We start from the raw sequence: 22,475 nt of genomic DNA, 5'->3' as shown, positions 1-22,475 counted from the left end.
TATATTTATATACATCTCATATATGAGAGAGATATATAAATATATTTATAAATTTATATATAAATTTATATTATAAATATAAATTTATTTATAAATTTATATATATATATTTATATATCTCTCTCATATATGAGATATATATAAATATATATAAATATATATCTCTCTCACATATGAGATATATATTTATATCTCATATATGAGATATATAAATATATTTGTATATCTCTCTCATATATGAGATGTATATAAATATACATATTTATATATATCTTTCTCATATATGATATATATATATAAGTATATATATATACACATATATATATATCTCCCAAGTGTATATATATATATATATATATATATTCTTGCTTTCTTGCTTTACTGGACTTATTTCAACCTCCAGCCCAACACCAACTCAAAGTAGTAATACCAGCATACTTGTCTTTGTAGTTCTGGTGAGAAATGTGCTCTGTTTTATTGGCTTGGTTGTAGGTTTTTATTTCTCTTTTATTTTTTGAAGAGACTATCTCCTAGCATTAAAGGAAAGGTTTTTTCTTTATATCCAGTTTTTACATGATGAATGATTTCTCAATATTTCATAATTTGTGTGGCTGAATTCCTCTTGAATTTATTAAATGCTTCCTGCACATCTTCTGTGATTATTATGTGTACTTACTGATAAAAATCAAGTACCTAGAACTGCACCTGGCCCATGATGGTACCTAATAAATACTTCAATGAAATTATGCATTGATGCATGTCTACAGTCCTAACTGAGGCAGGAGAATTGCTTAAGCCCAGGAGGCAGAGGTTGCTGTGAGTCAAGATCCCACCACTGCACTCAAGCCTGGGCAACACAAGCAAAACTCCATCTAAAAAAAAAAATCTGATGACTTGAAGAATACCAATTAACAATTCTTTTATGTTGCACATTTAGTGCCTTACATATAATTTAATTAGTAATAATTTAATTAGTATGATTAATTAAAAAGTAAATAATAAGATGCATTTCTAGTATCTTATTCTGTGTTTGTCTCATTGCGTTTCCCTCTCTTCATATTGATCATATTTTTATTTAAATTATTTTATTCTTAATGTTAAAAAACAGAAGATATTAATATTATTGAAATTCTCTCCACCCTAAATAGAGAATAACATATTAAGATCATTAAAATATAAACCAGTAATCAGATCCACGTCAAGGTTTTACTGTGAGAATGCTGTTGATAATAAAGGTGAATAATAATTTCTTGTATGGTGTCTTCTGCTGGTGATGATCTAGTCCAGTAGATTTTCTAACCTACATTTTAGAGTGAATTAGTAAATGATATAATTGCTTTATTGTAGCTCCCAGAACATGAGATAGAACTAAATCAAGAGAAGACCTAGTTATAACTGTAGTAACCTAGGAAGGAGATACAAAAGAGCTTGAATGTGAAGTGGTAAATATTATCTCCTTGGTTCACGGACCCACACTTGGGAAACACTGCTCTAGTGGGAATCTAAATATTTGACTTGCATGGTGATTGTATTATTTATTAGAAGACTTAGTGGAACCTATTGCTTAGAGTGGGATACCCCTCCCAGAACAGTCTGGGAAAATCTCCAGGATGCCAGCCAGGGCACTGAGGAGAGTTTCCAAGGACTTAGGCCACTGCTGCTCCCTCCCTTCCTGGAAAAGAATGCAAAGTGCAGCTTCCATCCCCAGATTCTGGCTATATGCTTCATTAACCATTGTAGGCACCTTGCCCAGTTGTTATTTTAATAAACCTGCTTATGCTCCTCAATTTCCCCGAGAGGACCCATTGGGCCAGCCAGCACTGGTAGAACCTTGAATTTCCCCTCTGGTTGACCCAGGAGCTGTTTGATGAAAGTTCTCCTCATAGTATTAGTGCTGGCTTAGGAAGCTTGGCTTTCTTGCCATTGTAATGAGTATTGTAACTCCTGGCCTCTGTGGGTCAGGCCAACAACAGCAGAGTAGAGTTGATGTGGATTTTGAGGGCGTTATGGGGAGATGACATTTCAGGAAAGAATAATTGACTTAAAGCTATTGCTTTTCTCTGAAAGGCAGGGGGCATGGCAGGACAGAAAGAAAAGAATAATAATCCACATTTGCCCTAAAATCTATTTTCACAGTTTTAACGTACTGCTGTCTAAATTTATGTATATATATAATTGCGCTTCAGTGAATTTATTTCCACTGTGTTTAAGTAGAATTTAAATAATTTATAAATGAAAACTTTTACTGAATCTTTCATCAGGCCTTGGGTACAACCTCTGGGGTTTCTTCACCTTCTAATTTCCCAAGAGAAATAATATCTCCAGTTCCTGTTGATTTTTTGAGCTATTTATTTTATGCTATAGTGTTCTTAACATCATCTGTAAAAAGGTTACCAAGATTTACATTTGGAAGATCAGGATAACCTTCAAATGCATCTGCAGGAAACAACACCCCCCTCCCCTCTATTGCCTCACCCATGTGTCACTAGGAGAAACAGCAGTATTGGAAAAAAAAATTGCTGCTGCCTGTGACCACTATACCCACAGAAAAGGAGTGGGAGAGAAAATACCCATGTGATGGACCAAATCATTCTACCCCCTGCCTTGAGCTGCCTTTTCTAGGAGCCAACTTTCTCTCTTGGGTCCTTGAGAGATGCTTAATTTTAATTGAGCCAGGGGAGTTCTACTTTGTGTTTTGAAAACCACACAGGAATGGGAAGCGAAGGAGTTCTACTCCACCCCCCGCCACCCCAACAGATTTACACAAACAAATTCAAGATACTCACGAGCCTTAAAACAGAATCTCGGGCTGGCATCAGAGGCTAGGTTTGTGATAGGCTCTATGTTTCTAGCAGGCTCCTTAGAATTTAGTGAACCCTATACACACAGAATGGAAATTGTGCTGCAAACTTTGACCTGTGGGTAACCCAGCAGGTATGTACCTCTAAACTGCATTTTCCCCTCTTCATAAATGGCTTTTGAACAATTCAAAGTGGTCACACTTGTGGAAAGGACAGAGTATGCAGTGACAGATTTCATTGCTCCGAAATGCTTCTGCTTTTGTGTGGGGTAGGACACTAAATGTTTCTCCCCAGCTTTCAACAGCACTTCCCCGTCACTGGGTTCCATTTGTCATTTGCTGCTTTCCACATCTTTGTGTTTCATAGCTCATGGAATCTTGGCTTCCAAGAAGTAAATGGACCCAAGAGAGAGTTATATTTTAAGAAACGGAATGATGATCGCTCACATTTTAAGTTAATAATAAAATCTGAATGTAATTGGCCAGATCCTCTTAGCAGGGAGTGGTGCAGCCCGTCCTCAGGCCAACGTGAGAGTTTGGCACTTCTGTGGCATAGAGAAGGCCACCCTCATACAGCCAGGGAGGAATCCACTAAGGACCCTGTGGCCAGGAGAAGTTTAAACACTGGGAAGTTTCTGTGAGCTGAGAGGGCAGACAAGGGCTGCGAAGGTGGAAACGAAGAGTTGTTTGTAGAGTTAAACAAACTGGGGAACATCATAGCATACGTAGCTTTCCTGCCTTAAAAAATGCCCTTTCAACCCTACTCTTCTCTAGCTACTACCTTCCCTCCTTCTTCCCTTTTGCAGCCAAGATTTTAAAAGAGTGAAAATTCCTGTCCTACTTCTTTACCTCCCATTTACTCCCTGATTTGCTTCTGTTCAGTTTCTATTTCTTTCCCTTCAAAAACTGCTCTCATCTAGATCACTGATGACTTCCTTGTTGAGAAAAGCAAAACAACAGAAGCTTTACAGTTTTTGAATTTAACCTTTCTGTATACACTTTGATTCTGTGACACTACTCTCTTATTATTATTATTATTTTTATTTTATTGATTTATTTTTGAGACCGAGTTTCGCTCTTGTTACCCAGGCTGGAGTGCAATGGCGTGATCTCAGCTCACCACAACCTCCGCCTCCTGGGTTCAGGCAATTCTCTTGCCTCAACCTCCTGAGTAGCTGGGATTACAGGCATGCGCCACCATGCCCAGCTAATTTTTTGTATTTTTTTTTAATAGAGACGGGGTTTCACCATGTTGACCAGGATGGTCTCGATCTCTTGACCTTGTGATCCACCTGCCTTGGCCTCCCAAAGTATTATTATTTTTTATTCTTCTTTCTCTGGTTGTTCCTTCTTAGTCTAAGAGGTCTTGCTGCTCCATTCCACAGGAATCCTTCCGCAGTCTCTTCTTCATATTCTATCTACTCTTTCTAGGGAATCCCAAGCATTTTCCTAGCTTCAAACGTCATTCACATGTCAACAAATTCTTAAATCTACATTGTTAGCCCAGTTTTCTTTCCTGAGTTCTAGCCTCCATGCAGCTTGTTTTCTCCTGAATGTTTCTTTTTGTACAGAATGTTCCGCAACCAACGCAAATTCAACGTGCCCAGCCACCCCAGCTTGTTTTTCCTTCTTTCTTACCTTTTTCTGGTAAGTGCCATCATGATACCCCAAGGCACACAAGCCAGAAAACTTGGTTATCTCCTTTGTTAATACTTTCTACTTTGTCGCCCCGCTTCAATATTTCCCCCCATGGTCTCTTCATACAGCAACCAGATTTGATTTTAAAGAGTAATTCAGATTTTTATCAATCCTTGCTTAAAAGTTTCCAATGGCTTTCCATCACAAACAAGATAAAATCCAGACTTTTTACTACGGCTTACAGAACCCTGCCTAGTCTGGCTTCTGTCTTGCTCTCTACCCTCTCTCTCACAACCCCCCCTTTTGTTCACTGTGCATCCAAGACCTTGGCCTTCTTTCTATCCCTCACCTACCTCAGGGCCTTTTGCTGTTTTATTTTCTGGAGTATTCCAACTCCAAATCTTTGCATTACTAGCTTATTCTTCTGGGGTTGGTTCAAATGTCGTCTTTCCAGATAGGCCTCTGCTGATCATCATCCTAGTGAATTCAACACAACTCTTCCTGCCTACTCCCACCCCTCCTGCTGTTTTGTATTATACATTGGAATTTTCATGATCTGAAATTATCTTGTTTGTTTATGTTTTCATTGTTTGTCCCTCTTTCTAGAATGTAAGTAAGCTCTATGGAAGCATACATTGCTTTATTTATCACTGTATCTCTGTTAATTTGAAGACAGTCTGGTACATAGAGGGTGGCCAGCAGTAAATATTTTTTTTTTTAAGTAGAAAAAAACAAACAATGTTCTTAGATCCTGAGTTTCAGCCAAACTGCCTGCAGTTCCCTAAACCACAAGCAGTTGTTGTACAATCTGCTTTCTCTGCTTCTAATGTTCTTCTCTTTCCTGTTTTTCTGTTCAACTCCTGCTTATCCTTCATACCAGATTTTGTCACCTCCTCCAGGAAGCTCTCTTTGATCACAGGAGTTTAAGATTTAGTGCCTCGGATAAACTTCATAGCAGGTATGCAATTACCAGGTAATTTTTTGTTAATGTATCTGTTTCTCTCATTAGCTTAACTTCTGGCAGAGATGATATTTTATTTGTATCCCTAGCCCAGTGGTAGTCTATAAAAATGTACTCTAGAAACTACTTAAATATTTTGTTGAGTTATTTGCTAAGTCATAGACTCCTTTGATAATGTAAATTAGCTGTCTACTAAGTTCTTCCATCTGCCAAGTTTTGACTTTACACATTGGAGTTTTAAAAATACAGGTGCACACACAAACTTACTCACAGAAAAGGCTCAGATTCCCACTAAACTTTTCTGTAATAAAAATAACATTAAAGATGATATTGACAGTATATTGTCTATTATATGCCATGCATCTTTGATATACCTTATTCACAAGTAACTCTTCAAGGTATAGATATTATTCTCATTTTACACACATGAAAACTGAGCCTCAGATGTAGTAATCTGTTCAAACTCATACACCTAGTAAAACAAAGCTGGGATTTGAATCCAGGTCTCTGATTTCTAAGCGCAAGCTCTTTCTGTTACACCATGCCGCCCCCTATGGGACAAGTCCACAAATCTGGGCTATTTATTAAAAATATTATTATGAAGCTTACAAAATTGGAGCCCTTACAAACTACAGAATCAAGAAAGATGCTTTGAATTGCCACTACTATAATTAATTAGAAAATGGCACTAGTCCTAGCATGGCTGGGCAAGAGCTTTTTACTGCCTTTACCTATATGCTTTCTTCTGCTTAAAGCATAGAGGTATTTTGTAGAAATTTATATTAACCCAGTTATGTTTTTGCTGTCAGACTTAATACCCAAGGGTGGAGATGAGCTTTGCTAGGTATCTTCTCCAGGTTGTTTATAAGTTCATTATAGCCACGATAAGCCACTTCCATGGACTCGGTTTCAGGATTCTGGTTTATCCAAGGTTCCTCTCTTTCCCACATTCCACTCTAGCACATTGTGCTATGTGGATGGGAAGTTTTTCCTGAACTCTCACCCAGGTTGGGACCTGCTTCCTGCCTCATTCTTGTCAGATGCTATTTAATAGAGGTTGGGCCTGTTCTCCTGCCTTAGTTTGAGTAGGCCAGATTCCCTTGGCTTGTGAGGCCCTCATCTGGCATCACAGCAGTCCCCATTCTGCATCCTTGAAGGCTTATCCCTACTCTGTATCTTTTTGCATCTTGTAAGTGTGAGCTAGAACTGGAATGAATCTTCCCTGCCCCTAAATGGCATCAATTTTGGCTGCTGCTCTAGTTTCCTATTCCTCTACTGTTCTGATTTTGTTTCCCCTATGCTCTTAGACTTTTACCCCTGAGCAATGTTTTCAACCACTTTGTGGAGCCAATGCCTCAGCACAAAAGTCCTCATCAGTGGAGAGAGGACCAAACGTCCAGGGACTGAACAACAGAACTTCAGATCTCATTGCTTACCACTCACTGCCTTTCTTCTGTGCATCTCTGGGGATGGGGGTGGGGACGGAAGACAGTCTATATGTGATGATGATGTAGAATTGATCTTCTTTAGGTTCTGTTCATCAGAGGGGTCTATCAGCTTAGTGATGGGCAAGCCAGAAACTGGTTGTTTGTATCTTGCATACTGTAGAGCATCCATGATCCATCTCATTTCACGCCAGACTTCATCAATTTGCTTTAGAATGAAATGGTAAAAGACACTAAGTTATCAAGCAGTGATTAAAAAGGAATACCTTTCCCTGAGAGTCCGAGATGATCCATTTTCCACAACATTGGTTTTGAGCGAGAGTAAAATATTTTTAACATAGGTTTTTCAAGCCACAACATATTTTTTTTGGGGGATAATATTTTGTGTTTTGCATATTTTTAACCTGAGAGGCTATGTCATTTAGGGAAAATGTGGAAGAGTTGGATACTAGCTGGTATATACCACTTATTAACTCTATAATAACTCTTAGCAAGTCACTTGACCTTTTGGAGCCTTAGCTGCTTTACCTGTAAAATGTGGCCAAAACATTTTCCCTTTATACCTCCCAGGGTTGCTGGGATGATGAGTTGAAGTGATGAACTTGAAAGTGCTTTGTAATATTGTGGGGTACGTTGCTCACACATATAAAGGGTTATAATCTCTCAGATTACAATTAAATATTCCTCATTAAGATTGTGAAGGCATATGATAACGTCTGAATTTCAGAATATCTTAAGAAAGAAATGTAGCTCTAGTTCTTATATGTGAACTAGAAAAGCAAAGCTGTACTGGAATATTTTTGTTAAGTAGAGGGTTTTGGACCTTTTTTTTTTTTTTGGACAGAGTTTTGTTCTTGTTGCCCAGGCTGGAGTGTCATGGCACGATCTCGGCTCACCTCAACCTCTGCCTCCTGGGTTCAAGCGATTATCCTGCCTCAGTCTCCCAAGTAGTTGGGATAACAAGCATGAGCCACCATGCCCAGCTACTTTTCTATTTTTTTTTTTAGCAGAGATGGGGTTTCTCCATGTTGACCAGGCTGGTCTTGAACTCCCGGCCTCAGCTAATCCGCCCGCCTTGGCCTCCCAAAGGGCTAGAATTACAGGTGTGAACCACCACGCCTAGCTTACTACTTTCTTACATAAGGAGTAAGTGCTTCTAAAGCACAAAACAGCCTAAACAGCTTATTCTTAAATAATTTAAACATCTTTATATTTCTAGGGTGGTCCATTTTAGATTGTTACATTTTTATTTTTGGTTTACCAAAGCCATTTTAATGACATTTTCATCATAAAGTACAATAGCAGTTTCCTTGAAACTATTTGCATAAAATTCACTCAGACTTTTGTGTGTCTTTCTATAAAGATGACAAAAGTTTCCCAGATCTTGATAGACACTGGCCATGAGCTTTCTCATTGTTCTATCTCAAGGAGGGGCTATTGGTGAAATGTATTTTTTTTTTTAATGACCCTGGAGTTTGTGGTCAGCTTTGTATTTAATTTCACTGGATGACCTCGGCAAGCCATTAACTGCTTTGGGCCCATTTACTCAACTGCAAGAAGAGGCAGTTAGTCCACATGATGTCTAAGGTCGCTTCTATTTCTGAAACTTTACGATTTATCTTTGAGGAACATTGGAAATTTGGTGTCACTTAACTTCCAGATAGAAGGTGTTCATTATATGAGTAATGCAAGGTTAATCTCTCTCTGATTGTGGAAGTTTTAAAACTAAAACACTACCCAGTGTTAAATTTTGTTTTCAAAATTTCTTCATAGGTCTTTAATCTGTACTTAAAACCTGCTCATTAAGACTATCCACAGACCTGGCCCTCCAAACAAACACGGAGTAGGTCTGAAGGTGTGACATTCGGTCCGCCACGTTGAGTGAAAAGCTAGCTAGCATGAACTAGTGAATGCCAGTGTATGGTCTACAGCCGTTTGCCTTTGCTTTCTAGTTCTCATCAGTCCCGTGGTGACAAGACTCAGCAGAGTATTCAGGGCCGGTGATGAAAGCACGAGATTGAGCTTCAGGCTTTTTTAGCTTGGTCAGTTGGGCAGGAAGTTCAGCAGTGGGCTGGCCCATGAGGAGGCACTAAGTCATTCTGAAGGGAGAAATCTAAAGTCGGGATAAAGCCAAAGTGGGAATCCCAGATGAGACTCAGATGAAGTTTCCCATTGAGATTGCTGTTCTCTCAGCTGGCTTTTACTGTGCCTACCTCTTGCAGCACAAGCTTGTTGAAAGTTATTTTAAAGGCACCGCATGACTGTGGACAGCTGTTAGAGGGCCTGACAAGGACAGGGATTGTGTTTTTGTTGTTTTTGCTTTTAGCTTTGCAGAGTAGGTATGATTAAAAAAAAAAATGCCTATTTAATGAATGAAGGAATGATCTAATTCTTCAGCTCTCTACTTGCAAACAGAGTTATTACAAGGATTAAGTAAGAAAATGTGGATGAGTGTGTTTTATCAACTATATATTGCTATAAAATTTTCAGTTTTTATAGTGACAATCATGATTACTGTATATGGAACCCCCCCAAGATACATTCATATCCTAATCTCCAGAACCTGTGAATATTATCTGATATGATACAAAGTAAATATTACTTTATATGGCAAAAAGATATGATTAAACTAAGGATTTTGAGAGGAGGAGTTTAACCTGGATTTTCTGTTTGGATTCTAATTCTAAGAAGAAATGCCCTCATTAGGACATTATTATAAGAATGAGGCAGAGGAAGATTTATCAGACATAAGAGAAGGAGCCAATGTGACTATAGAAAGAGACATTGAAGTGATGTGGCCAGAAGTCAAGGAATGCCAGCAGCCACCAGAAACTGAAGAGGCAGAGATTAGATTCTCCTCTAGAGCCTCCAGGGGGAGTGTAGCCTTGACAACACTTTGATTTCAAACTTCTGGTCTCTAGCGCTGTGAGGAAATATATTTCTGTTATTTTTAAACCCAGTTTATGGGAATTTGTTACAGCAACCCTAGGAGGCTAATATAATTATTAATAAATAATCTACCTGCTCTCTTTGGATAAGATTGTTTCAGCTTTATTGCTGAGGATGAATAGAGGGATTTAGTGTAGAAATTTTTTTAACAAGTAGGTAGAAACAATATTTACTTCTTAATTTTTCTCAGTGATGTGAAGAGGTCTTAGCTGAAGAAAGATTTTAAAAACCACATGGGTGTAGGGAGACCTGTGGATTGAGTTTAATGAGACTTCGCTAATTGCTCCAAAAGAAGGCCAGTTTTCACCCATTTTACCTTATACTGTTGATCTAAAAGTAACTGACAACATAATCCCCCTGATTTTGAGGTCCAAATTCACCTTCTAAAGACTTGCTGACACATTTTAAAAAAGAAAGACCATGAACTCTCTAGGTCTGTTGATTAAAAGTTCTGCATCCATTTCTCACCCTGCCCTTTAAAAATTTTGGATTTCATCACATAAATTATACTCCTTTCTCTGTACTCAGGCAAGATAATATTTTTATTAAAATGTAAAGGTGATTGGTTTTCTCACAGCACAGCTACAAGGTGCTCGAGGGGATGATAGATTGGCTATATTTAATGAGCTGTGTTTCTATTACAGCTTAGGAGCATTTGAAGCATTACAGTATATAAATTATAGCCTAATTGCCCTTTAGGTTTTAGCAGCTCCAAATATGCCAAGCTCCATGTCTTCACACTTTGACATTTCTGCTGCATGTGCTGTCTATAAAGCCTGTATACCTTATCTATGATTTTCTGTGCCGCCCTTGGTCCAGCCCTCCCCCTCTCTGGCTGCGCTCCTTGGCTTCTTTTTCTAACGGTATTCACACAGACTCCCTTGCTCTTTACAATGTTTGGTTTGTATAGTGACTTCAACACTCTCTTAGATCTGGAATCGTACAAATGCTCTCACAACTGGCGGTCGCCTCTGCAGGTTATGGTGTATGGTGGGCTGAGCTGTGAACACCAATGGGTGAGTGGCTACAGCTGGTTTTCATTGAGAGCGAGAGAGAAAGAGAGAGAGAGAGAGAGAGCAAGCACAAGCACATGCAGCAGATGATATTGAATTATCTCCACTCAGTGAAGTTATCCATGTTGGGAAGAGAAAGGTGGTTCATTGAAGGCTTTGGGTATGGGGAGATGGTCTTGTTTTATTCTGACCAAGAAGTTATATTTTGAACCCTTTGAGAACTGGCTTTTATCCAAGTCTGTGTGTACCTGGCTTACTGGAAGGGAAGCATGTAGAGGGGGCTCTCAAGTTACCTGCTTTGGGAGACCAGAGCAGGCTAGAACTTTGAAGAATTCCCAGCCTGGCCTGCCTTTATCCAGCCCACTTAATGGTGTGATATAAAAGAAAGAGAAAAAGGCAGTGGAACCCTAGGCCACATGAAAAAGAAAGGAGCGAGAGTGGCAGTCAGGGAGTAGGAATGAAGCCAGGGAACTCTGGGAGGAGTTTGAGACCACAACAGACTGAAGAAAGTCAGCCTCCTGGTTGGATGAACATACTGGATTCAGGGAGGCATAAGTGGAATAAGGCAGAAACAGAACCTAAGGCATGGGTAGAGAAGCGCTCCTCTAAAAATATCTCTGGTTGTTAAGTCATAAAATGTTAGAGCCAACTAGACCCAAAGATGTCATCTAGTCCAGTCCTTTCATTTTACATATGAGGAAGCTGAGGCCCCCAGAGATTGAATGAATTGTCCAATACTCCAGGGTTTATCAGAAGATTTGGGACTAAAAATGTGTGCTTTTTGACTTCTTTTTATTTTTTATTTTTATTTAATAGAGATGAAGTCTCACTGTGTTGCCCAGGCTGGTCTTGAACTTCTGTGCTCAAGAGATCCTCCCATCTCAGCCTCCCAATCTCCTCTGGGACCAACTTCTGATCTGTTGTTATTCTTACTATGCTCCACCATCCCTTATATGGGTTCAAAAATAAGCCAGTCCTTCGTAATCTCCTCATCCTGCATTCTTCCTTTTCCCGCCCCTTCCCCACCATCTATGTTCCATTTTTACTGGAAATGAAATCAATGAAGTAAATGATTTACATTTTTAAATTCTACATTCTCAGGCCAATGGAGAAAGTAACTTCCTGAAAGTTATTTCTTTATTCTGAGACGTCTCCTAAGATATCTCATTCACAGTATGAGGAAAGTAGGATAATCCTAAAGATTTGTCTGATTGACATTTTGCAAGTAAATTACAATATTTTCTTCCTATTTTAAACACCTTGAATCTCGCATATTCATAATCAAAGAGTTTCTCATTCTTGTGAATGAATAAATGAGTATATAATTTATTACATGCTTACTACGTGCCAGGCATTTTGCTGAGTGTTTTATATGCGTTATCTCATTGAATTCTCTCAGGAACATTATGAGGTAGCCCTGTTATTATCAACCCTACTTTACAGATGAGGGGACTGGGACTGATTGGGACTAAGAGAGATTTGTTTGCCCAAAGTTCACAGCATTTCTTCATCTTAAGTCCTCATTACATCTTGTCTGGATAGTTATCACAGCTTCTTATCTGCTTTCCCTGCCTTTAGTCTTCTCCTCAAATCCTTATTTGGTGAGCATGACCAATCAGAGTGAATGCTTACAATAAACAACCCATATGGCTGTACCAATGTACATGGGGAGAATACCCTCCCTGCTTGAATCCATCCTAAACAGAGTTGTGAGAGCCTGTAACTTAACTTTCTTCAAAACTTTGGGTATTTCCCTGTTTTAAAGTACAAATTTCTTATCCGTGGCTTTTGATAAAGCCCTTGTGATCTGCTATCATTGCTATCTTTCATTCGTGCCTAATTTCTACCTCTCATCACTCAATTTATGCCCCAACCAGTCTTGACTACTTATCATTCCCCAAATACTATTTTTCTGCTCTGTCTGCCTTATCTGTTTATGCTTTCTCTTTGAATGCTCTACATTCTATTTCACCTCACTGTAGTTTAACCCGTCCTTGTAGGCCAAGCTAGCTATCAACTACATCCTCCATGGGAACGTTTACAATACAAGTGAAAGTAAATTTTTACTTCCTTGTGTTGACACAGAACTTGTTTGTTTGTTTTGTTTTGGTATATCTTTTTTGGCACCTAACACATTTTACAAATAGTATTTACATGCACATTCCTTACCTACCCTGATGGATTTTAAACTCCTTAAGATCAGACACCATGTTTAATTCAACTTTATATCTTGCATACAGTGCCTGACACCTGGTTGTTTAATAAAGATTTATCCAATTGAACTGAATATGTATCAAAGTGATATTTATCATGGGGCTGTTGCTATTCTAACTCCTTTTGTGAACTCAGTAACTGATGGACAGAAAGATTGAAAGATTGGCTAAGGGATTCAGAGAGAACCTCAGGCCAGATCCAAATTCTCTTGACTTCTAGTCAGTACCCCTTTCACAAGACCCTAAGGTGTCACCATAGGCTTTTTCAGACAAGGTCATGGGCAGGGAACACAATTTCTGATCTTGACAGCCATATGTTAAAGTGTCAATTCTGTTAAAAAGAAGCCCAAAACATGAGGAATTATAGTTCTAATTGGATTTGGGTTAACATAAACTGGCAGGTCGTTTTCTTTTTCTCTGAGATAGTGAGTTAATTGATACAATTTTTCTTTCCATTGGAATTGTCAATGGGCTACAAGGTAAGAATAATATTCTAGTTACTGTTTCTGGGGGGTGATTTTTCTCTCCAGTATGGAAAGCTACCACTAGCTACCATGGTGACTGATTAGAGTTCTTAGTAATATTGTGATTTATCTGTAACTTTTTCTTAAGTCTTTGTTTGGAAACTGATCTCCCTGAGCTCCACATTTTAACCAACTCAATAGGCTACTTACACACTGTGTTCTTTGAATCAGCCTGGACTGTTGTCCTTTCCCATGAGTGGCTTTCACCCCGTCCACCCTGCCTCTTCTCCCTTCCTCCTACCCCAGAAGAAACAATTACCTGAATGAAATCTAAAACTTGCTGGTGTCTTTGTTTGGCAGCTGCAACCTCGCTGTCTGAGATCGCTTCCCTGAGGGACTGTTGGGTATTCAGAGAATCCAGCTCCACAACAGCAGAAAGACGGCAATACAGACTAATAAATTTCTCTCTGTAGCTGCAAAAATGAACTGGAAAATGGACAAGCAAAATAAAACATGTTAAGATCTGGTATCAAAATAGAGAAATTCATACCTCAGAGAAAACAAGTTGAATGAAAACATGATTTATTAATCCTATCAGTGGAAAATATTAAGCCATAAATAAATTATAAATGTGCTCTTAAGGGGCCAGTTGTCTGGCTTTAGTCAGACAGTATTCCCTTTTAAGGTTTACCAACTCCTAGTAAGGTATGGGGAAGTGGGGTTGGCTAAAGCTGCAGTTATGTAGACTTTCCCTAAAGTTGGGGCTGATGTGTGTGTGTGTGTGTGTGTGTGTGTGTGTGTGTGTGTTTGTGTGTGTGTGTGAGTATGCACACATATACATACACATACTGGGAAAATAAGCTTGCTTATCACTTTAAAGAAAAAAAAGCCAAGTAGCAATTTGTAACCTAGTTTTGGTTTTCATGTCTGATTTCCAATACGGATCTTGCTTGCTCCTTTCCAAGGCCAGAACCCCCAGAAGACAGAAGAGATGCTTTTCTCAGAGTGTCTTTGGTCTGACTGCAAAACTTCCCCAAGGGCCTACTATGATAGGCTTTGATCCTCTTCTGCCTCTCCCCCTCTTAGCCCTGCTGGATGGATGAGAAGAGCTGTTGCCTGGACAGGCCATTTTTTTTTTTTTGTCTTCAGCAGGGTTGGCCTTCCTCTCTAAACAGATAATGGGACAGAGGCCACAGGAGAGTCCAGCCTTCATGTCCATCATTTTCCTTCTTCAGGAGGAGCAGAGCAGTGTAGGATTGAGCCTGGTGCAGACAGCTTGGGATGGTCAGATTTCCTATGCTTCTCTGACCAGCTCTGATCATGTACCATAACTTTGTATTCTAGTAGAATGAGAAAAGCACCCTGATTCAGACTAGCACAGTACTGGTTTCTTCCTGGACAGTATTGAATTTGGAGACTCATTCTTCAATACCCTCTTTTTCTCTGTTGACCTCTGTCCTGTACCAGTGTGTTCCATGCTTTGGAAATAGGGCTGTTACAACTCAACAAGTCTGTTGAAACATTTTTATTCTGGCTTCTTTAGTGAGGAATTCTAGGAAGAACATCTAATTACAGGTAGTCATTACAGGTAGTAATTAGATGTTGATTCCTGAGACCCAGGTCTGGCCATTTAGGGAAGCTAAAACCACACTACCTCAAAATGGGGTACTGGTCATCTCTCCACCTCAATGAGGAAGCCCTACTTCTCTGCATACTGAGAGATTTCTGTGCATCCTACAATTCCCATGTTACCACTGCCTACTACTTCCTTGCTTTTTTTTTCTTCTGAGGATAAATCTTAGGTGAATGCCAGGGCAGTGTGCTCTGTCTTCCCTCCCATGGAAGTGGAAGAGAAGAATGGGGTGAGGGTGTGAGGGGCCCATCCTTACTTCAGCTATGCCTCATTTCAAGGAGGTGTTTCTCAACTCAGGAGCCCTCTGCCCTGGGTTTGATTTTTCTCTGTGGTGTCAGATCCTTCCTTCTTATCTTCTCTGCTCTGTTTGGCACTCTTTTTTTTGCCTGACACAGAGAACTGATTTCATATGCCCTGTCCGTAAATGACAAACTATGGAGCGTCTCCCAAATGACCTAATTCTCATATTATTTCCCTGCTTAGACTTCTACAGAGCTCCCTCTTGACCTAAGGATAAAAATCCAAACATCTCTCCCTATAAGGAAAGCTCCCTGTGATCTAGGACTTGAGTATATTTTCAGTCACGCCTTCCCTCATGCTGCCACCTTCCAGCCCCAGCCCCTCGTCACCCCTAAGCTTTGGTCAAGCTGAACGTATTACGAATCCTTTTATACTTCCATGCCTTTACACATGCCTTTTCCTCATCCTCACATGCTTTTCTTTACTAATACCTCCAGGTCAATTGTGATACTTGAAGACTCACCATAAATGTTTTCTTCTCAGTGGGGTTTTCACTGACATCTCCCTGGCAGGTGGAACTAGCTTCTCTCTCTTTTATGCTCCTAGCGCACTTGCTTCTAAACATTTCCTGACATGTATCCTACTTCATTGTACTTGTGTGTTTTCTTGACTGCCTTGGCATTAGATTGTGATTTCTCCAAGGGCAGAAACTATGCCTCCTATTAATTTTTCTTTCCTTGAAACCTGGAACATTGTAGCTTCTTAATTAAGGTTTACTGACCAAATGAATAAACAAATAAATGCATGAATGGATCTGAAGAGGCAGACCCTTAACCCAAAGGCTCCTCTTTCCTTCATTGTCTTTCCTTTACTGTGGGCTTGATTTTCCTGTTTTGAAAGGTGTTTCAGGTCTACGATATTTCCTGGCAGCTCCACAGGAAGGAATCACCACGACTTTTTAGCTTATTCTTGACCCTGGTAGCTCCCTGAATGTGTCTTTATGCCTTTCAAGGAGGGATTATGTCCTGTTAGCACTTGACAGATGTCCTCTTTTGGCTGGAAAGTGACGAGAGTGAAGTGTCTCACACCCTGCCTTTCTAAACCAAGTGGTAAAAACAAAACAAACAAACAAATGAAAAAACACATTGGCTTTTTTCCCTTTTCTAAAATATGACTGGAAAAATAGGGAGAAACACTGAATAGCTTCTTTAAAAGAAGGACTATCAGCCTGATCTGAATTCTTACAAGCCAGGGTGTTCACAGCTTTCTCTTGTTGTGTGTCTGTGGTGGGAGCCTCGGATCAGTGGGTGGTCTCACAGCACCCACACTGTCCATGCCAGCACCACAAGTGAGTTATGAGGAGGTTTCAACTATAACGCTTCAGTTTCACTGCTCTTGTGGTTTTTTTTTTTTTTTTTTTAAATCCAGACCCTTTAATGTTACTTTAACAAATGTTACTTTAACATAGTCTTTTGTGGTTTAGCAATGATATACTTGGTAGCCATAACTGAGGCAAAGAAGATAGGCTGGAAGCTTCTAATTTTTAAAAATGTAAATCTCATGCATTCTATAGATAAAATGGTATAAGGCTACAATAATGTCATTAGCTGGACCACATGATTTGTTAGTAATTCACAGACTAAGACTAATTTTCTGCGGTATTTTTCTCCCTCTTTTTTCTATACAAGATAGTGGCAGACTAAAATAAGGTTGGCATCAACACTAGGAGTATAGTAGCGTGGAAATTACATGGGCTTAGCTCTCTTACGGACCTGGGTTTGAACCATAGTTCTGCCACTCACCACCTGCGTGACAGTGGGCACGTGATCTCTGGGCGCCTCAGAGGTCTTCTCATATCATATGAGGTTTTTGCATATTGAAGACGGATTATAATGCCTACCTAGGATTAAGTAATACAATATATATAAAGTGTGCAGCACAGCATATGGCACATACTCAATAAAAAAATAAATGTTTGTTCTTCCACCACACCTTTTTACTACCCTGAAAGAATGACGCATTTAGTGGTTAGAATATTAGAAGAGGACCGGGATTAAAATATTCTTCCTAAGGATCTCCAACTCACTAAAACCCTAATCAGTCTGGGCCATGTGGCCTAGTGTGGAAGCCAGGGAATCAACGAGAAAACTTCCTGCGGTCAGTTTAGGTCCACGAGTCTTTGCCAAGGTGTCAGAAAGAACTGGGGCACAAGGTGTCCTCTAAAGATTACTAGTAGTGAATGAGTTGACAGGTGGAATAAAGGAATGGTCTCTTAAATCATGCAAAATTGGTAACAGGAATGAAGGTTGAGACTATGCCATGTCTTGCAAGCCTGTGGCCTGGATTCCATTAGGCTCACTGCCTGGATATTCCATAGGTTCCTCCTGGAAACTCATCATTTGTCATACTGACCTCCTCATCATTCTCCTGCCCCAAGCCTGTTCCTCCTTCCTATGGCCCATTTTGGCAGATGGTGACATTATCCATCTCGGCACTCTAATTCAGACTCTCTGGCTCCTTCATCTTGCTCTTCAACCACATGAAATCAATCACAAACTTCCATCATTTTAACTCCTAAATTCCACTTGCCTCTCTGCTCTCTTCACCAAGGCTGCCTTGGTTTGGGCTCTTATCATTGCCCAAATGATCAGTGGATCTGTGAGGTAGTCTCTTAATTGCTTGTCTCATCATATCCAATGTCAGCCTGATTTATTTGTTTTTTACTCTTTTGCAGTCAGTCCTCCATGAGCTGCCAAAATCTAATAAGACCACATCATCACTTTTCTTAAAATCTTTTCTTTGCTTCCTATTGCCTATGGAATAAAGTCTTACCCCCTTAGTGTCACATAAGTAGCCATGTATGATTTTGATCTTTTAAACATTTAGCTTCACCCTCGGTTGCTCTTCCTCAGATGCCTTAGGCATCCATCACAATGAGCTACTAAGAGTGTACTTAATCAGGTTGCACTTTCCCAGGTCTCTGAGTCTTTGTACATACTGCTCCTTCTGCTTAAAATGATTTTTCTTTTCTGCTCACCTTTTCTTTCCCATTCTGAATGTTTGTTTATCCTTCAGGATACAGCTCAAGTATTATCTCTGCAAGGAAGAATTAGGTGTCTTTCCTTTGAAACTCAACAGCCTGCCTCTTATAGCAGTGCTTTTGTTTTATGAAGACTATCGGCAGGGATACCTGTATCCTCTAATGGATTTTGAGCTTGTGATGGGCAGATTGTGCCTTATTAACATCTGTGTGGTTCAGTCCCAGCACAGTTACTTGGCATATAGCAGAAGCTCAGTAAATGTTGAATGAAGAATGTAGCCAAGCACAAGCCCAGTTTGAAATATATACCAGGCCTCAAACTATTATTTTTAAAAAATTCCTTAGTTATTTTTTTGTCTTTCTAGTCCAATTGGTTTAAATAATAAAGCCAAGGAAATCAATAAAAACCAGCTTTCCTTATAAGCCTGCTGTCAGTTGTGAGCACCCACAAGGTCAGGGCAGGGTGACCTCTTCTGTGCAGGCTAGGCAAGTCCTCAAGAGGCCACGTCACCTGATAGAGTTTCTAAGGGCTCATGATGCTGCTTTTCCTTCTGTTCCTGGGAACTTCGTAAATAGGGATGTTTGTAGGCCCCCAGGAACATGCTTTATTACTGCAAAGAGGTCCTATCCTGCTCCCACCCAAAGGATGGTAGAGGGTCAACTCTCAGGCTGTGGAAAGAGGAGTGGGTTTTTGGTGAATCTGCTTCGCCCTAGCTCAAACCTCCTCATCCAGGACTCACAACATCTTCCAATAGGACAATTTCTCTTGACCCCATAAGTGATCCTGTGAAGGAATAGCCCGTGGGTTTGCCATAGTCTAGTCCTTATTCCAGGAGACAGAGAACTAAACTCCTTTATCATTTTGTCGTTGCTAGATCTGTACCGTGCTGGAATAGGCACAGATGCAGTTTCCATAGCTGGTCAGCAAGTTATTTATGATTCACTTAGGCTACCGGCAGGAACAAGGTCAGTTTGCCAAATCTCAAATTCCTTCATGGGGACAGGGATGACTTACACAAGTCACACTGAAATATAGTGCAACCCTTTATTCTATTCTAATTTACATATTCTCATAATTCACACCTTTTTAAGTTTCATTAGAATTCCCATGTGGTTATTAAAATTTTCTGAGTTCTGACTGAATTCCCAAAAACATTCTCTCCTTTCTCAGAAATGCTTAGTGTATCTCTTGACCCTTTACTATGAAACTACCTGTGAATGGAATTTCTTACTTATAGAAAAAATAATGCTTAGCATCTTTCTTAGAGAGGCTTAGGTCCACTGTAGCAAGCCTTTGGAAGTTCCTATATAGGGTGTCATTAAATGCTTAGTGGGCTGATGCCTAATGGAGGAAGTAGTTAAGATAATCGTCCTCTTGGAGAGCTCTGATTGCTTGGGGATAAGATAGAGTTCGTCATGATTCTTATTAAGACCAAGACCCAGAAATGTTTTCAAAACTGCTGGTGGTGCTCAAGTACAATAATCATTGTATTAGAGAGTGTATTAATTTTCTGCTACTGGCAGCATTTCCTCCAGTCCCGAAAAGAAGACTAATAGAATTATGTATGCCAATGGAGCCAAGCCCAACCAAGCGGTCTTTTCTGGAAACTTACATGGTCCTCATTAATCAGTTGGATTACCAATGATATGGCAACAAGGGAGGACCAAGAAGGAGAGAAAGTACGTCTTAATCTAGGAAAAACCATCTTAAAGTAAGGCTTTGATCTGTGGCCTGTTTTTCATAGATGGAAGATAGTATCTGATGCTCTCATATTGCTTCTAGAAATGTGAAGAGGTAAACAGGTAAAAAGGACAGGCACAGTTGAATTTGGCTGAATTCCTGTGTTAACCACGTCTCTAGTTTTGTATTTATGTATTCATTTCTTTGTCATAGGCAATACTACTTAAAATGTGGTCCATGGATTGGCAGCATTAGTATTACCTGAGAACTTACTAGAAATGTAAATTTTCCAGCCTCCTGCTGAGCCTACTGTCTCAGCATCTCTGGGGCTGGGCTCCAAGAATCTGTATTTTAACAATCTCTCCAAGTGATTCTTACGCAGGTTACAATTGGAGAAGCATTTTTCTAGGGCCACCATATCCCAAAGTATATGTTCTGTGGATTATTAACAGGTCCCTTGCAAAACATTGCTCTAGTTACAGTGAAATGAATTTGGAAATGCTGAGTTAAACAAAGTTAAGCTTTTAAAAAATTTAAAAAATTTTTATTTTTTAATTTTTTAGGGGGATGACTGCTGGATTTTGCAGAGCTTTTCATGTTACTCTACTGCTCAAAATCTTTCCTTGGATTTCCAACATACGTAAAGTAAAATCTAAATTCGTTATCACGGCCTGTGAGGCCCTGCATGGTCTAGCTCCCATGACTCTCTGACCTCATCTCCTTTCTTTGTCGCTTTTGCTTACTACACTCCAGGTATGGAGAACTCTTAGCCAAGCACATTCCTCTTACTCTAAGGCCTTTACACTTACTGTTCTCATTGCCTGGAAATATTAGGTCCCTGCTCAAATGTATCTTCTTCAGAGAGGCCTTTCCAGATCACCCAGCTATACAAAGTGCAGCTTACTTCACTAGAGTCCCTAACCCAGATTAATTTTTCTTCATGACCTTCACTTCACTGATATTTACAATATTATGGTTTACTGATTGGTTTGTTATTTGTCTCTTCCACTAGAATGGTAAGCTCCATTTAAAGTTTGTTCGTTGTTGATTCTTCAGTGCCTGGCACATAGTAGGTTACTCAATGAATATTTATTGATGAATGAATGAAAAGTTGAATGAAGAAAAGAAATGCTAACAGACTTCACCAAATTGTAGAATGGAGAGTAATAACAGTGGGACAAAGGGTATCTGCTCAAGAAGAGTGTGTGAGCCTCCCAGAAACAGGCTAGAGGGGATATTTGCAGGGCTTGGACCTCCAGGGCCTTGGGAGTCACAGATACTGTAACGATTGATATCAAGTTGTAGATTGTTCCCACCAAAGCCAATGAGGCATGGGGAAATAAATTTCATGTATTTGTGTCTATAATCATGGAATAACAATGACTGTTGAACACAGAATGGAATCCTGGTTAGCTCTCTAATGAAGTGTTTTCCTTAATTATTGTCTCTGTCAATTATATATCCCTGAGAAATCATTCATTTTCATGGCTTCAGCTGCTATTAATAGACACTGGACAGATTTCTGTGTTTAGTATCCAATTTCTCTTCTGCATTTCTACTGCCAGTGAAACATGTCCACTTAGATATTGACTTAGCACCTTCAGTCTCAACATATTCAAAGCTAAACACATCACTTCCTTCAGCAAACCATTTCCTCTTCTGATTTCCTTACTTCTGATAAAGGCAGCAATAGCCACATAGTCATTGAAGCTGAAAACAATGAGAATATTCTCTAGACTTCTCATTTAAATTGTTACCTACTTTTGGGCAACTGCTTTTTTTTTTTTTTTTTTTTAAAAATTTGTCTGTCTTTGTTTTTTTCTTTTTCTGGTTCCTACCCTAACACTGGATGAATAAAATAATCTTTGAAGTTTTTGTCCTCTGTTTCCCATCTATCATAGACAGATTCCTCAGCCTGATGCTGGAGATACTGCCCAATATGGCTCACCTTATCTGTACAGATTTCCATGCCACCTTTTCCTCATTTCTCTGACCTAGCCAAACTGGACCACTTGTTCTCTTCCTGATTCTTTCTGAATCCTTCTGTCTTCATGTTTTTGCTCATTCTAATCCCTCAACAAGAAAGCTTTTCTTTTTGTTTATGTTTATTAACATCCTATTTATTCTTCAACACCCGTATCAGATATCCTCTCCTCCATGAAGGCTTTCTCATATCTTCTTTGAGAAAATATGCTTTCTTTTATTTTTTTCAATATCAACAGTTCCAATTTCTGGCACAGTCTACCTTGTTTTATAAGAATTTGTCTTCTTATTTTACTCCAGCCACCATACCGAAAGCTCCTTGAGGGCAGAACCTTTGTCTTATCTTTATATCTCCAAAGTGGGCACCCAATAGACACTTATTGAGTTGAATGGAAAGAGCCTGCCCCAAGCAGTG

General features: G+C 39.5%; 1 protein-coding gene across 1 annotated transcript in view; it reads right to left on the bottom strand.

Annotated features, from left to right (window-relative positions):
* ANKFN1 (ankyrin repeat and fibronectin type III domain containing 1) overlaps window positions 1–22,475 on the bottom strand; it is a 328,620-nt gene that overhangs the window by 11,647 nt on the left and 294,498 nt on the right. The window contains exons 18-19 of the mRNA XM_037742122.1: window positions 13,803–13,969; window positions 6,836–7,052 (exon numbers count right to left, since the gene is read on the bottom strand). Coding sequence (XP_037598050.1) covers window positions 6,836–7,052; window positions 13,803–13,969 — 384 coding nt within the window. The remainder of the gene's footprint in view (window positions 1–6,835; window positions 7,053–13,802; window positions 13,970–22,475) is intronic.

The sequence above is a fragment of the Cebus imitator genome, unplaced genomic scaffold, assembly GCF_001604975.1.
Source record: "Cebus imitator isolate Cc_AM_T3 unplaced genomic scaffold, Cebus_imitator-1.0 Scaffold115, whole genome shotgun sequence".
Classification (NCBI taxonomy): domain Eukaryota; kingdom Metazoa; phylum Chordata; class Mammalia; order Primates; family Cebidae; genus Cebus; species Cebus imitator.
This window is presented reverse-complemented; position numbering and strand designations above follow the sequence as displayed.